Source organism: Tilletiopsis washingtonensis (assembly GCF_003144115.1).
Source record: "Tilletiopsis washingtonensis strain MCA 4186 unplaced genomic scaffold FA09scaffold_13, whole genome shotgun sequence".
NCBI classification, from domain to species: Eukaryota; Fungi; Basidiomycota; class Exobasidiomycetes; order Entylomatales; genus Tilletiopsis; species Tilletiopsis washingtonensis.
In genome coordinates, this window is record NW_020312010.1 from 147,248 (window position 1) to 160,428 (window position 13,181).

Consider the following 13,181-nt stretch of genomic DNA (forward strand, 5'->3'; position numbering starts at 1 on the left):
TGCGCGCTGCTGCTGGCCTGCCGAACCGGGCCCACGACGGACGCGCCACTACGCCGCCGCCGCCGCGCGGATGTCGGCCGCTCGCGTCCCACGCGCAGCTTGCCTCGCCTCCACACCACCCTCTCGCATCATGACCGACCTCTTCACCTCGTACGCCTCCGACTTTGCCGAGCTGGCCGAGGCCATCGAGGGCAAGCTCGGCGGCCTGCCTGCCACGGGCGAGGCGCGCCGCGCGGCCCTGCGCCGTGCCGACATGGAGGCCGAGGAGGCCGAGGAGATCCTCGGGCAGATGGACGTCGAGCTGCAGGGCCTGCCGGGCGCCGCAAAGGCTCGCTGTGCCACCGAGCTGCGCGAGCGCAAGATGCGCCTCGAGAAGATCCGCAAGGACATTGTGAGTTGCTCTGGCACGGCGCATGCGGATGCCGCAGCTTGCTGACAGGGTGAGGCTTGCGCGCCTGCGCAGCGCTCAGCCACATCCCGCTCCACGGGCCGCGAGCTGCCCGGCGGCGGCTTTGCCGACTCGGGCGGCGATCTGGAGGCCGAAGGCGAGGAGGGCGCCTACGCGCAGCGGCAGCGCCTGCTGCAGGGCACTGCCACGCTCGAGGACGGCTCGCGGCGCCTCGAGGAGAGCCACCGCCTGGCGCTGCAGACCGAGGACATGGGCGCAGACATCCTGCGTGACCTGCGCGGGCAACGAGAGCAGATTGAGAACAGCAGAGATACGGTGAGTTTGGCTGCAGAGATGAGGCTGGTGCATCAAGGTTTGAGGGCGTCTGGGCATTGTGGAGGGCGAGAGTGGAGGACCGGCCAGGCGCAGACCAGCTCTGGCCTTACCTGTTACACTTTGCTGAAGCTACGTGGCTGACTTCATGCTCTCGTCGTGTCTAGCTGCGCCAGGCCGACACCAACATCGACCGCTCGAGCCGCACGCTGCAGCTGATGATCCGCCGGTGAGGCTCGGCCGCTCAGCCCTAGGACCTCGGGCTCGCACTGACGCTACTCCATCCTTCCTACTCCTGCTTCCACTCCCATTTTCTCATCTCGCGCCGCTGCTGTGCTTACTCCAACGGACGTCGTCTCTGGCCGTTTGGCTAATCTGCCACCCGTTCGCCCACTCCGCTCCCCCGCAGCGCAAAGCAACAAAAGCTGACGATGGCGGCCATCCTCACGGTGCTGGTGCTGCTCATCCTGCTCATTCTGTGCGTGTGCCACCCTGCGCTCTGCTAAGCGTGCATCAGCTGATCAATCCTCGGCAACGCAGGTACTCCAAGTTCTGAGCATGCCCAGCCACTGCGCTCCTCTTCGATGTCGGTGCCGCACCTGCGATGCGCACCACTCGTGCCCCGCCTTCAGCTCTCCGTGTCCCGTCGCTCTGTGCTTCCGTGCTCTGTACATATACGTCACTTGATCTGTTACTCTGCTCGATGGGCGCTTGCTGCGCCGACATCTCCACGTGGGTCATGGCGCCGTTGTGGGCTGGAGAGAGTGGCAGAGAGGGCCAGAGAAAGACGCTTCCACGCGGGGCGGTGCTCCTTGACCTCAGTCCTGAGCTGATTCTATACTCGTTGACGGCTTCGCTGCTCGATACAAGTCTGAAATCAGCCAGCGAACACCTCTTCGCTGGGAAGAGCGAGAAGTGCTCGTGGCCTGCCCTGACGGCGTGCGGTTCCTGGCGCCTGACGCCGGGGCGCGCGCGCCCGCGCGCCGGCCGCCAGAGCACGCGACTCGACCTCTCTCAGCCCTCTCTTTACTCTGACTCTTCACCATCACCATCACGCAGCAGCTCAGACCTCAGCTACTCGTCCACCACCTCCTCATCCCTCCGCTTTCGTCCGCTCATCATCGTCCGCAAGCCTTCGTCTAGGCCAAGCACCACGCATCACGTGCTGCGGGGCTGTGTCAGAAGTCGACCTCGCCGCGCCTCGAGCCGCCGGCGCGCCGCGCTAAGCCGCGTCAAGCCTGCATCTCGAGCTGCGAAGCCACGCGTCCTTCGCTTCGCTCCACCTCAGCCCCTCCTTCTGCTCGAGGGCGAGCACACCCTCCTCCTCCTCGCGGCCCTGGCCGCATTCGCGCCTTCGCGCGTCGAGCTGCCTGCTGCGCTGCTCTAACCAGTGCCAGCGCATTTCGCTCGCAGCCCTTCTCGCTCGCGCATCGCTCGCGCATCGCTCGCGCACCGCACGTCACGCATCGCGCTCTTGTATGCCCTCGACTGTGCGTCTGCCAGGCGAAACAGCAAGTCAGAAGAAGGCGCGCATCGACGAAGAGTGCCGCCAGCTGCGGGCAATCGCACCGGAGCGCAGAACTACCGCGCAGCGCGCCCGCATCAAACTGCTGCGTGCGAGCGGACGGCTGAAGATGCAGGCCGCCGCGGGCATGGACGCGGCGGATCGTCCAGCTCGTGCCTCTGCCTCCTTCGGCATGGGCACGTCAAGCGCAGGACGTCCTCCTCCTCTCGCGTCCTCCTCGAAGGTGCCTCTCGGGCCTTCAGCGAAGACGGCGCCGCTTCCCTGGAAGCTGACCCATCCGTTGCTTCGCCCGGTGGACGCTCCTCCCGGTGCTGGCGTCGGCGTCTTATTCGCTGCGACTTTTGCGGCGCTTCCCGCCAACTTCGAGCACGTCGGCAACATAGTTGCAGCTCAATTTAGACAGCTCGCCAAAGATGACCGCCTTCGTACTCCTCAGCTCCTCATGCTTCCTAAGCTTGAGTGCGACTTCAGAGCGCTCCGCCCGCCGGAAGCAGACTACGCGGAGCACCTGGCGCTGCCCGCCGGTGCCATACACGATCGCGCAATCATCAGCAGCGCTCTCGATCGCTTGCTGAAGCTCCGTCACAAGAACGGCAGACTGGTGCTGAAGCTACGGACGCAAAGAGCACTGACCTCGGACAGTGGCACGAACCAACCCGACGGGAACCGTGCGCCCGAAGAGCAGCCAGACGACGAGCAGAGCGCTAATCAGCAGCTCATGCCGGTCCGAGATTACTACCGTGTCGAGGCGGAATTGCGCTTGATGAAAGTCGAGAATGCCACGCTCAAGGCAAAGCTGGAAGGAAGTGCCGCCCGGCCCGGTGCGACATCACATGCTTCGGGTGGCGCGGCAACTGCCTTCGATCTCTCAGCTGAGACGCGACTGTCTGCTGCTCTGTCGGATCTCGCACAGGCGCAGGCCTCATCACACGAGAGCCAGCAGCTCGTCGCTGATCTTCGGCGCCGCCTCGACGAGGCGCAGACGCACGGGCGCGAGCAGCAGGCCCGCGTGGAGAAGCTGCAAGCGCGACTCGTCAAAACGAAGAACAAGCACAAAGCGCAGAGGGACAAGTCCAGCACTGGCGAGCTAGCCGAAGGCTCGCCAAAGCCTGCCAATTCGCCACCGGCGCCGTCGCGCGCGACGGCCGAAAGCTCAAGCTCAGCGCTGTTCCGTTCGGCCACTACGCTGCCGTCTCCGCCTCGGGCGGGCGCGTCTGGCACGAGCCAGCCGGCCATCAAGCGCGAAGAGATCGAGGAGATGGAGGTCGACCAGCTGGCGGCAGATAGCGAGCATTCCGTCGAGCGAAGCACTCGTGCGGCGCGCACACCAGCAGCGCCTGCTCGTGCCGACAGCGCGGCGCCACCGATCAGCGCGAAGCGCAAAGGCAAGGCCAAGGCGACTGAGGTCGTCGAAGTGAGCTCAGATGCCGAGAGCGACGCGTCGTCTTCGTCATCCGGATCGGGCTCTGAATCGCAAGCATCTTCGCGACCGTCAGTACAAGCACAGGCATCGGCGCAGCGCGGGCGGCCAGACGTCATTGTCGTCGACGGCGCGGAGAGCTCGTCTCGCTCATCGTCGGGTGCTCGTGCGCCCACAAGGATCCTCCCACCGGTCGCGCCTCCGCGGCAGAGCGAGGCCGGCCCGGCGAGCTCAAGGAAGGCACGCAACCAGGACGCAGCACGAGAGAAGGCGCGCGAACTCGCGAACAAGGAGCGAGCATCCGAGGAGAAGGCGCGTCTGCGCCGCGAGCGCAAAGCAGCGCAGGCACGCATGCTTCTGGAAGAGCAGCGAGCCCGTGCCGCAGCCGAGGTCGCCGAGGCGCAGCGGCGCGCGGGTGCGCCTTCTTCGGCTGTCGAGTCGCAGCGCGCCGCCGAGAAGAGCGCCCACAAGGCAGCCAAGCGAGCGCGAAAGGAGAAGGAGCGTGCTGATCGCGAGGAGATGCTCGCAGCGCAAGCACGGCTTGCCGAGCGCCAAGCTCGCGTCGATCGCGCGCCAGACCCGCCCGCTGTCACCTCTGCTGCCTCGACATCGGCGCCGGCCAGCAAGAAGCGTCGGCGCGAGACGGATAACGAGGACCAGCAAGCTCGCCCTGGCGGCAGTTCCCGCTCACGTCCGCGTCGCAGCGATGCAAGTTCTGGCGACGCACGCTTCTCTGAGTGGCAGCGCGATGTGGCCATGCAGGGCGGCGCGGGAGATGCAGCGTCGAACGACGACGACGATGCAACGTCGATGGAGCAGTTCCTCGAGTACCAGCGCTGGAAGCAGCGCATGAAAGACTTGCGTCGTCAAAAGGACTCGCGCATGGGTCGGCAGAGCGATGCCGAGGAGGACGCGCCAGTGGCGGCAGCACAATCGGGTACGTGACAGCGCCGAGTCTCGATCAACAGTGCACTGACGCCACCTTCTGCAGGCTCGGGCGCTGCCTGGAACAGCACTCCGTCAACCCGCCGGCCGGCAGCGGCGCTGCCAGTGGGCAGCTCGACCGACTCGTCGTTCGCACGTCTAGAGTTGCAGCGCGCGGTGCCACTGCAGGCGGCGCAGAGTGGTGCTCCAATGCCGCCCGTCGCACCTCCGGGTCCGGCCAGCAGGAAGCGATGGACGCAGGAGGAGGTGCGTGCTGAGCACTGCAGCGTCCGAGCTGCTCGCTGAGACTTGTATGACAGTTGCGAGCCCTCGAGGATGCTTGTAAGGCGAACCTGAGCCGCCGTGACCTGCGATACCATCAAGATCGCCAGGAGGCCGTGTACGATGCGTTCTGCAACGCGACCGGCCCGCCATTCCGCACGATCAGCGGCGTGTGTCAGAAAGCGTACGAGAGCATGTACTGGCCGCCGGTAAGTCTGCGCCTTGTCAATGCTGGGCCGTAGATGTCCGGGAGCTGACTACGTCGTCAACGCAGGACAAGCGTCCCATTGGCCCGAATAGCAGAGCGGGGCCGGCTCAGCCCAGCTCAGCCAGGCGTCGCGAGAGACGAGCAGACGCCATCTAGCTGCCGGCTGCCTCAGCGGACGCAGTAAGACCAGGCGCCCAATCGCATCACTTGTATCTTAGACCGGCGACCGTTCCTCATCCGTCACCTAGGCCGCCCTACCATCCAACTAATTCAACGTTCATCCCCGTCTGCGTCTCATTCTCACACGCCATGCGAGCGGGGAGCATCTTTGACATTGCGCATTCTAGCATCGTACGTTGGCGTGCACCGCCGACGGGGCACCGAGTACGCTTAGGTGACGCTGTGCCACAGTCTGCGTCAGCCGCCGTGCGATGCACGCTTCCCAGCACGCAGCCACTCACGAGAGGTTGCCGAACGTGGCGTCGTAGCCGGGCGTGCTCCACTTGCCCTTCTTGACCATCTCCTCGACGGTGCGGCCAATCTCGGGGCGCGCCTTGATGACGTCGTCGGTGGAGAGCTGGTTGAAGGGACGCGCCTGCTCGATGTTCTGCAGCGTCGCCTTGAGGTCGGCCAGCTCCGTCTCGATCTTCGAGGCGGTGGCCTTGGCCTGCTCGGTCTGTGAGACGCAAACAGCGGTGTCAGAGGCTGTCTAGAGAGTCGCTGATGGCGGCCCGGCGTCACTCGTCGGGCGTATGAGAGATGCATACTGCTCGTCGCGACAAGCCGTGCTGCAGCGCGCGCAGAGCCGCGACCGCTTCTCGAAGATCTCGCCCTCCAGCCGACGTGCTCGTCTGTGCTCGTCTGTACACACTCGTCCGCGCATCGCCTCCCGCCGAGTCTCGAGCCTGTGCTGCAGCAGCCATGCCGCTAGACATAAGGCGTGCTCTTGCCAGGCGCGCCGACCTGTTGAGCCCCGACCATCGGCGAGCACCCCCCTACCATCGCAGTCGACGTGCTTGTCTCGCACGGCCCACTCCCTAGTCGCCATTACGAACATCGCGCATTGGCCTTCTCTCATCACCTCCTGATCTGCACTCACCGCCTTGGACTCGAAGGCGTCAATGGCCTTGAGCTGCGCGTTCACGTCGTACGTGACGGGCTTGAAGTCCTTGAGGATCTTCTCGGCCTTGGCCACGACGTCCTGGTTCTGTCGAAGGTGCGCACGGGCGCATCAGTCCGCTGTTCTTGTGCGCTGCGGCTGCAGCATCTCGCAGGCCCTGGCGAGGGCATCGCCTGCGAGCTGGGCCGAGGTCTGCAGGCCGGCCAAGCAGAGGGACTACGCTGCCTAAGACCTGCCCGCATGCATGTGGAGTCCCCTGTCGGAGCGCATGACGTCCCCTTGTCCATCGCAGCGCTTCCACCTGCAAATCCTCCCCGTCCTTCACACCGCAGCACAGACGACTCACCTTCAGGACGCCGCGGTAGTGGGCCAGGTCAACATCGGCGCTCTGGCTCTGCAGCAGCGCCAGGCTGCGCTTGGCGTCGTCGGCACGCTTGCGGAAGGCCTGCAGCTGCGACGTCGTCTGCTTTCCCAGGCCAAGGCTGTGTGTGTGTGCGTGGTGCGCACAAGGGACAGCGCGAGAATAGGCAGGTGGCAGAGCGAGGAGGAGACATGCTGCGTCAGTATCGGCCGCCAGCGCGTGGGCCCGAGGCCGCAAGCCACGCTGCTCGCGGCGCTGTGCGCAGCGGCAGCCGGCGTGCACGGCGGCGCACACTCACGAAGAGTAGATGCGGCCCCAGTTCGGAGCGGACATGATGGGCAGGGCGGGGGGTGTGGAGAGGGTGGGACAGCGAATGGCTCGCGCGCTGTCGCTGGCGACGACGCCGCCTTCCGGCCGTGCCGCTCCCAGCGCCCAAGACGCGGCTCGGCGCCGACTTCGAGGCGTGCTTCGCGCCGCGCTGGCGGCCTGCAGCGGTGCGACGAGGCCGGCATCGCCAGCGTCGGCCGGCGACGTCCGCGGTGCGCCAGAGAGCAGCTTCCGCGATGCGCCGAGCGGCACTACAAGTCAGCGCCGCGCGCGTGTATTTGCTCGGCTGGCCATTGTTGTAATGCCGTCCCGTCCAGGCAGTCGCGCTCGCAGACCGCCGCCCGCCAGCCAGCCTTCTGCCATCCGCAGCGCGGCGCGGGCGCAGCGTCAGCCGCCGCGCGCCGCAGCGCCTCCTGCTTCCCGCACCATCTCCTCCCCCTCAAGTCGATCGTCACCGTGAGTATGCCGCACCCTCGACGCGCATCTACGGCACGCACCGCACACGGCAGGTGATCGGTGGATTGCACGCATCTCGAGGACGCTGGACAGGCCTGCGTGTGCGGTGGCTGGGGAGGTGTAGCGGCGAGCACCGAGCAGGTTGCGGCTGGGCGCACGTCGCAGGCATCGCGGGCATGGCTACTGCGTCGCATCGGCAACGGCGCTGCGAGAGCTGTCGCACAGCCTGCGCGAGAGCACGACGTGTCCGCGGCCTCGCAGCGCCCGCAGCGAGCACCTGGCAGCGGCTGCGCCGGAGCCGAGCGATGGCACCGCGCCGAGCCTCGCCAGCGATGGGCGCAAGTGCGATGCCGCAGCGCCATGCTGGCGTGCTCGTCTTGCCGTACAGCGTAGCCGGCTGCCACTGTCGCACCCACACGCCTGGCTCACGCCGCTGACGCGTGGTGCCCCTCTCGCAGATGCCGCCGAAGAAGGCAGCCATCCTCGCCGCCGCAAGCAAGACGAGCAAGAAGAAGAAGTGGTCCAAGGGCAAGGTCAAGGACAAGGTGCGTAGATAGCGCTGCGTGCGCGTGCGAGAGGTGTGCTGCTGGCGAGTGCAGGCGCTGATGCTGCGTGCTTGCTCCGCGTGCAGGCCCAGAACATGGTTGTCCTCGACCGCCCCACGTACGACAAGATCCTGAAGGAGGTGCCCACCTTCAAGATGATCTCGCAGTCGACGCTCATCGACCGCATGAAGATCAACGGCTCGCTCGCCCGCGTGGCCATCCAGCACCTCGAGCGCGAGGGCCAGATCAAGAAGGTCATCCACCACCACGGCCAGCTGGTCTACACGCGCGTCAGCGGCGAGTAAACGGCGTCATGCTGTTCCGCTCGTCTCCTGTCTCGTCCATGGGCCTCTTCGTTCTGTAGCACCACACACACACATCACACACCACACCACCACGCATGGGTACCGAGCTAAAAGCCTGGCGCAATCACATGCGCCGTGCGACATGACTTTCCGCGTGACGGTTCCCAGAGGTGTCTAGCGAGCGGCACGGCAACAGCTGTGCCGGCCGCCCGGCGAGTGAGAGCCGTGCACTGGCGACGCCTTGCCGCGACTCGAGCACCGCGGTCAGAGCCTGTCTCGTGCCGCAGAGCGCCCACCACGTTGCGGATCCCAGCCCTGTCCTCGCCCGTCCTAGCAACACTCGTGCCAGCGACACCTGCAGCTCTCGCGCCAGCCGCGGCTCACACACACACACGAAGATGCTGCATAGGAGGCGCACGCGGGGCGCGCCAGTCATGGGATTTTGGGTGGTGGTGGGAAGGGAGTTGCCCCGAGTCTATACACTCGGCATATGAATCGCAGCTGCATGACTCTCGGGGGAAAGGAGCCATTCACGGCCAGACTGCGCCAGACTGCGCCCAGCAAAGGGGCAGCCGACGGCTTGGGTGTCTCGCCGTGCCGAACAGGGTGCGCTCAGACGACGTGGAGCAGCCTACTCCGGATCGAAAAGAGGTTGAGACGAAGTGAAAAGAGACGGAACGGAAACAGAGACGAGAGGAGGCGTGCGCGGAGAGACGGCGCACGCTTACTCCCAGCTCGTCGTGGCGGCGCCGGCCGGCACGTCGGCGGCCCAGTCGCCGGCAGCGGCGGCGTCGGCAGCCGGGTCAGCGGCCCAGTCGACGTTCTCGTTGGCGGCGACGGCGAGGGCGAGGTTGCCCGGGGCGGAGCCGGCAAGCTCGGCATCGCCCTGCGTCTCGACGGCGGCGCCCGACGTGGCAGCCTCGGCAGCCTCGGCGGCAGCCTCGGCCTCCTGCGCCTCGGGGTCGCGGAAGAAGTACAGGTCGGGCATGACCTCCCAGGCGTCGTCGCCGCGCGGGACGGAGCCGCGCAGGCGCAGCACCTCGCGGGCGAGCAGCCACCAGAGGAGACCGATGGAGTGCTGGCCCTTGTTGTTGCCGGGCACGACGACGTCGACGTGGCGCAGCGGCGCGTCCGTGTCGCACAGGGCGATGACGGGGATGTTGGTGTACGAGGCCTCGCGGATGGCCTGGTGGTCGACGCGCGGGTCGGTGACGACAATCACGCGCGGCTCCTTGAAGGAGCGGGTGATGTAGTTGGTGAAGGAGCCGGGCGTGAAGCGGCCGGCGATGGCCGTGGCGCCGGTGTGGGCGGCGAACTTGAGCACGGCGCGCTGGCCGTACGGGCGGCCCGAGATGACACACACGTCGGCCGGGTTCTCGACGGCGGCGATGATGCGCGCGGCAAAGACGAGCTTCTCCCACGTCTTGCCGAGGTTGAGCAGGTGGATGCCGTCGGCGCGGCGCTTGAACACGTACGGCTCCATGGCGCGCTCGCAGTTCTTGCTGCCGATGTGCGTCTGCGCCGCGAGGAGCAGGCTCATGTCGGCCTCGGTGGCCGCGAGAGCGGAGGGCTGCTTGGCGCCGGACATGATGGGTGGGTGGGACGTGACGGGAAGGGGGTCAAAAAGGCTGGTCGTGGAGAGGAGGCAGGCGGCAGCGCTGCCGCGTCGCCGTCATCGGCCGGGCCGCGAGATGGAGGAGCGGCAGTCGTGAGAAGATGCAAGGCGGCGCGCGAGAATGCCGCAGTCGCACGCGCGAGTGTGCGGTACTGCGGCGGGCGCATCACGTGCGACGCGTCCACAGCGCAGGGGCAGCGGCGCTGCAGGGCAAGGACAGCGCTGCAGCGCTCCGCCAGCCGGCGCCGCTCCGCGCCTGTCTCGAGGCGCCGCCGCCCGCTTCTGACCCTCACCACATCCCCCCTGTCGTCATCTTCCAACATGGTGCGCATCCTCGCCTCGCCGTCTCGCCGTCTCCTGTCCCGCACTTCCGTGCACCCCTGCCGTGCCGCGCTGGCCGGCACCTCTGCGCCTGCGCCGAGCCGCGCGGCCACCCGCCGTGCAGCAGTGTTGCCAGCTGCGCGTCCACGGAGCTCGCCGCTGTCCGACACGCGGCAGCTGCCGCAGCGCACGCGTATGGTCGTACCATAGCTCGTTGCGTCGTAGCCGCAGAGCCCGTGGCGGCGGCCAGAACGCTGCTGCAGGCGTCTCTGTGGGCACGCCAGCGCAGGCCACGAGGTCTGCAGCCTCGGCAATGGCGTCGCAGGCGAGGCTGCCACTGCAACGGGGCGGCGCATGGGCTGGGCTCAGGTGGTTGCATGAGCCAGCGAGGCTCCGGCCAGAGCACCAGACGGCCGGGCTGCTCTCAGGAGTGGGCGGAGACTCTGGGCAGCAGCAGCGTGGAACGGCCGCTGTGCCGCCGTGGCTCGCTCCGTGTCGTGGCCAGGCCACCGGCGTTTCGCCCCATCATCCGCCTCGACAAAGAGCTCATCCCGTTGCGCCGCCTACAGCCGTCGCAGAAGACCTTCCGCATTAAGAGCAAGCTCGCGGTCGCGGCCAAGAAGTCGCGCCCGATCCCGCAGTGGTTCCGCCTGAAGACTGTGCGTAGCGCCCGCTGCCCTGACTGCTCTTCACGTGCTGACATGTGCTGTGACGCTCGCAGGACAACAAGAGTGCGTGTTCATGGAAGAGCTGGTCAGGCGGGGAGAGGCGGGGCCGAGCGAGGCCAGGCCGGCAGGACGCGGGGCTGACATGGTGCGCCGCTCTGCAGTTCAGTACAACAAGAACCGTCGCCACTGGAGACGGACGAAGCTCGGCCGTGAGTATGCCGTGACCAGAGAGCGAGCTGGGCGGAAGGGCACACATTGTCGCGCATGCAGAGACGTGCCGTTCGCCCGAGCAGATGGAGAGCGACAAGTGCTGACCTTCTCGTGCGCCCACAGTCTAAACGCCGACTGCTCTCGTTCTGCTCTGCGCTTCCCGGCTCTCTTCATCATCACCACCATCCATCACCTCGCACACGCGCGCCTGTGGCACCCTATCGCCGCAACTCATGTACACTGCACTGGTCCGCGCGCCGGCGCTGCCGGCGCGACCTGACGAAAATCTCACCTGCCAGCCAGCGTTGCTCGTGTGCAGTGGGTGTGCGGCCGGGATTGCGAGACGGGGGGAGTGCACGAGTCTAGCGTGTGGGCCATGGGTGCGGGCGAGAACAGAGAACGCATTGGCATTGGCAGCACGCGGGATATCCTGCTTCGTCACGATGCCCAGGCGCATCAGCGACTCTCGCATCTAAGCGCGCTTCGTCCGCTGCAGCCGGATCGGCTCGCCCTGCTCGTTGAGCAGGCACTCGCTCGCCGGCAGCACGCGCGGGCCGTCACCGACCTGCGTGTGGATCAGGCGGCGCACGGCGCCCGCCTCGTGCACGGGAATGACGGCGGCGTTGAAGCCCTGCGGCAGGGCCTCGGGCAGCGGCTGTGCTTCTTGTGCGCCGCGGTGCGACGCGTTGGCGCCGGCGCCGAGGAGGTTGAACTGGGAAAGGCGGGGTGGTCAGCTGCGAGCCTGCGTCTGGGCAACCTGCCTGCCCCACTCACCGTGTCGTCAAAGTCGGCATTGGGGAAGTAGTGGCGCACGAGCTGCAGGATGAGCGGCACGTTCTGCTTGGGCGCGTACAGCACGGCGTTCGGCCCAGCGTCGTACGTGTACGCAGCAACGGCGCCGCTGCCGGCCGCGCGGCTGGCGCGGTTGAGCTCCTCGACGAGCGCGACGATGGCGCGCGAGACGTCGTTCATGTAGAAGATGGGCGGGCTCGTGTCGAGGCAGCAGGCGTGGAAGTTGTTCGAGTCCTGCATCGTGGCGTCGGCGAAGCTCTCAAAGTCGCGTGCGGCAATGGCCTTGCGCATCGTGTCCATGCGCTGCGGCACGACGTTGGCAATGCGCGCCGCGAGCAGCGGCGACGTGGCGACGGAGCGCTGCATGCCGGCGGTGGAGGGCGTGCCCTTCTTGGCGTCCGAGACGACGCAGATGAGCGCCTGCAGCTCGGGCCAGTGCTCGCGCGGCGCCACCTCGACGGCCAGGCTGTCCGAGCCGTCGGCGGCCTCGCCGCCCTGCCACGCCACAAAGCCGCCGAAGAGACTGCGGCACGCCGAGCCGGAGCCCTGCCGTGCAATGCGCGACAGCTCAGACACGGACACGCTCGACGACAGCTCAAAGAGCGTCGAGACGGACGAGACGAGCGCGGCGAAGCCCGACGCCGACGACGCCAGGCCGGCAGCGGTCGGGAAGTTGTTCTCGCTGCAGATGCGCAGCGGGAAGGTGGAGAGCTGCAGGCGTGTCAGCACGTTGGAGGCAAGGCTGGCATGGCAGTGGTCCGGCAGCACAAGTCGTTGCGCATCCTCGCACGCAAGCGCTCGGGCAGCAGGCAAGCTTGCGAGTGGAGGAAGAGCAGCATCCCTGCCTGACCTTCGCAGCCTCGCGCACAAGCTCTCCGACAGATCTCGCAGATCCTGCCTTGCAAGGCTTGACAGTGACACTCACCTTGGGCAGGCTGCTGTCCTTCTCCTCGAGGGCGCGGCGCTCGCGGCGCAGCTCGTCGATGCAGGTGCGCAGGCGGCCCGACTCGCCGATGCTCTCCTCGACGCCGTTGAGCCAGAGGCGGTCGCCGGCGGGCCAGGCCTGGTCTGCGGCGGCCGAGGTGAGGCTGCGCAGGTGGTCCTGGTCCAGCGTCACGGAGAGCGAGTCGTTGGTGGGCAGGATGAGCGGCACGTCGCGCTTGCCCCAGTACTTGACGACGGCAATGTTGACGGGCGCAGAGCAGGTGGCGGTGTGCGGCGCCATGATGAGTGAGCGTGTGTGGGATGCGACGGGGGGATGGGAGAGGCGGGAGGGAGAGATGCACAGCCGACACCGAGCTCGAGGCGCGCTAGCCGCACCGAACGCATGATCTTCTCGCGCGCGCGGCCGCGCCGCACTGACCCCGCCTGCGCGCCCCCA

General features: G+C 67.2%; 7 protein-coding genes across 7 annotated transcripts; 4 read left to right on the forward strand and 3 right to left on the reverse strand.

Annotated features, from left to right (window-relative positions):
- Positions 1-130: 130 nt before the first annotated feature.
- Positions 131-1,410, forward strand: FA09DRAFT_309155 (V-snare-domain-containing protein; the record flags this gene model as incomplete). The annotated part of the gene is made up of 5 exons (XM_025740601.1): positions 131-391; positions 464-724; positions 889-950; positions 1,131-1,199; positions 1,262-1,410. 5 exons carry the CDS (start codon positions 131-133, stop codon positions 1,275-1,277), a joined length of 669 nt encoding a protein of 222 aa, XP_025597590.1. The 3' UTR covers positions 1,278-1,410.
- A 362-nt stretch (positions 1,411-1,772) lies between these two features.
- Positions 1,773-5,367, forward strand: FA09DRAFT_330476 (hypothetical protein). The gene is made up of 4 exons (XM_025742616.1): positions 1,773-4,603; positions 4,658-4,857; positions 4,911-5,081; positions 5,147-5,367. The coding sequence occupies exons 1-4, from the start codon at positions 2,200-2,202 to the stop codon at positions 5,234-5,236; spliced, it is 2,865 nt and encodes a 954-aa protein (XP_025597591.1). The 5' UTR covers positions 1,773-2,199; the 3' UTR covers positions 5,237-5,367.
- A 103-nt stretch (positions 5,368-5,470) lies between these two features.
- On the reverse strand, positions 5,471-6,894 carry FA09DRAFT_361141 (putative ATP7-F1F0-ATPase complex, FO D subunit; the record flags this gene model as incomplete). The annotated part of the gene is made up of 5 exons (XM_025745315.1): positions 5,471-5,480; positions 5,542-5,756; positions 6,180-6,287; positions 6,547-6,682; positions 6,860-6,894. The coding sequence occupies 5 exons, from the start codon at positions 6,892-6,894 to the stop codon at positions 5,471-5,473; spliced, it is 504 nt and encodes a 167-aa protein (XP_025597592.1).
- A 436-nt stretch (positions 6,895-7,330) lies between these two features.
- On the forward strand, positions 7,331-8,319 carry FA09DRAFT_330478 (ribosomal protein S25). The gene is made up of 2 exons (XM_025742617.1): positions 7,331-7,889; positions 7,976-8,319. Exons 1-2 carry the CDS (start codon positions 7,803-7,805, stop codon positions 8,192-8,194), a joined length of 306 nt encoding a protein of 101 aa, XP_025597593.1. The 5' UTR covers positions 7,331-7,802; the 3' UTR covers positions 8,195-8,319.
- A 348-nt stretch (positions 8,320-8,667) lies between these two features.
- On the reverse strand, positions 8,668-9,806 carry FA09DRAFT_330479 (ribosomal protein S2). Its single transcript, XM_025742618.1, has one exon. It carries the CDS (start codon positions 9,780-9,782, stop codon positions 8,919-8,921), a length of 864 nt encoding a protein of 287 aa, XP_025597594.1. The 5' UTR covers positions 9,783-9,806; the 3' UTR covers positions 8,668-8,918.
- Positions 9,807-10,116: 310 nt separating this feature from the next.
- FA09DRAFT_330481 (hypothetical protein) lies at positions 10,117-11,374 on the forward strand. The gene is made up of 4 exons (XM_025742619.1): positions 10,117-10,789; positions 10,852-10,861; positions 10,960-11,007; positions 11,132-11,374. Exons 1-4 carry the CDS (start codon positions 10,508-10,510, stop codon positions 11,134-11,136), a joined length of 345 nt encoding a protein of 114 aa, XP_025597595.1. The 5' UTR covers positions 10,117-10,507; the 3' UTR covers positions 11,137-11,374.
- Positions 11,265-13,074, reverse strand: FA09DRAFT_319616 (putative MVD1-mevalonate pyrophosphate decarboxylase). The gene is made up of 3 exons (XM_025740948.1): positions 12,726-13,074; positions 11,783-12,511; positions 11,265-11,720 (listed from the first exon to the last, which is right to left on the reverse strand). The coding sequence occupies exons 1-3, from the start codon at positions 13,023-13,025 to the stop codon at positions 11,481-11,483; spliced, it is 1,269 nt and encodes a 422-aa protein (XP_025597596.1). The 5' UTR covers positions 13,026-13,074; the 3' UTR covers positions 11,265-11,480.
- Positions 13,075-13,181: the final 107 nt, after the last annotated feature.

What these genes read in the sequence shown, in the direction of transcription:
- FA09DRAFT_330476 (XM_025742616.1), top strand. Translation starts at nt 2,200, where the DNA reads ATGCCCTCGACTGTGCGTCTGCCAGGCGAAACAGCAAGTCAGAAGAAG. An exon ending in AGTGGCGGCAGCACAATCGG is followed by an intron (nt 4,604 to 4,657) that starts GTACGTGACAGC and finishes CACCTTCTGCAG; the next exon opens with GCTCGGGCGCTGCCTGGAAC. An exon ending in AGAGCATGTACTGGCCGCCG is followed by an intron (nt 5,082 to 5,146) that starts GTAAGTCTGCGC and finishes TCGTCAACGCAG; the next exon opens with GACAAGCGTCCCATTGGCCC.
- FA09DRAFT_330478 (XM_025742617.1), top strand. Translation starts at nt 7,803, where the DNA reads ATGCCGCCGAAGAAGGCAGCCATCCTCGCCGCCGCAAGCAAGACGAGC. An exon ending in AGGGCAAGGTCAAGGACAAG is followed by an intron (nt 7,890 to 7,975) that starts GTGCGTAGATAG and finishes CTCCGCGTGCAG; the next exon opens with GCCCAGAACATGGTTGTCCT.
- FA09DRAFT_330479 (XM_025742618.1), bottom strand. Translation starts at nt 9,782, where the DNA reads ATGTCCGGCGCCAAGCAGCCCTCCGCTCTCGCGGCCACCGAGGCCGAC.
- FA09DRAFT_330481 (XM_025742619.1), top strand. Translation starts at nt 10,508, where the DNA reads ATGAGCCAGCGAGGCTCCGGCCAGAGCACCAGACGGCCGGGCTGCTCT.
- FA09DRAFT_319616 (XM_025740948.1), bottom strand. Translation starts at nt 13,025, where the DNA reads ATGGCGCCGCACACCGCCACCTGCTCTGCGCCCGTCAACATTGCCGTC. An exon ending in AGGACAGCAGCCTGCCCAAG is followed by an intron (nt 12,512 to 12,725) that starts GTGAGTGTCACT and finishes ACACGCCTGCAG; the next exon opens with CTCTCCACCTTCCCGCTGCG. An exon ending in ATGCCGACTTTGACGACACG is followed by an intron (nt 11,721 to 11,782) that starts GTGAGTGGGGCA and finishes CGCCTTTCCCAG; the next exon opens with TTCAACCTCCTCGGCGCCGG.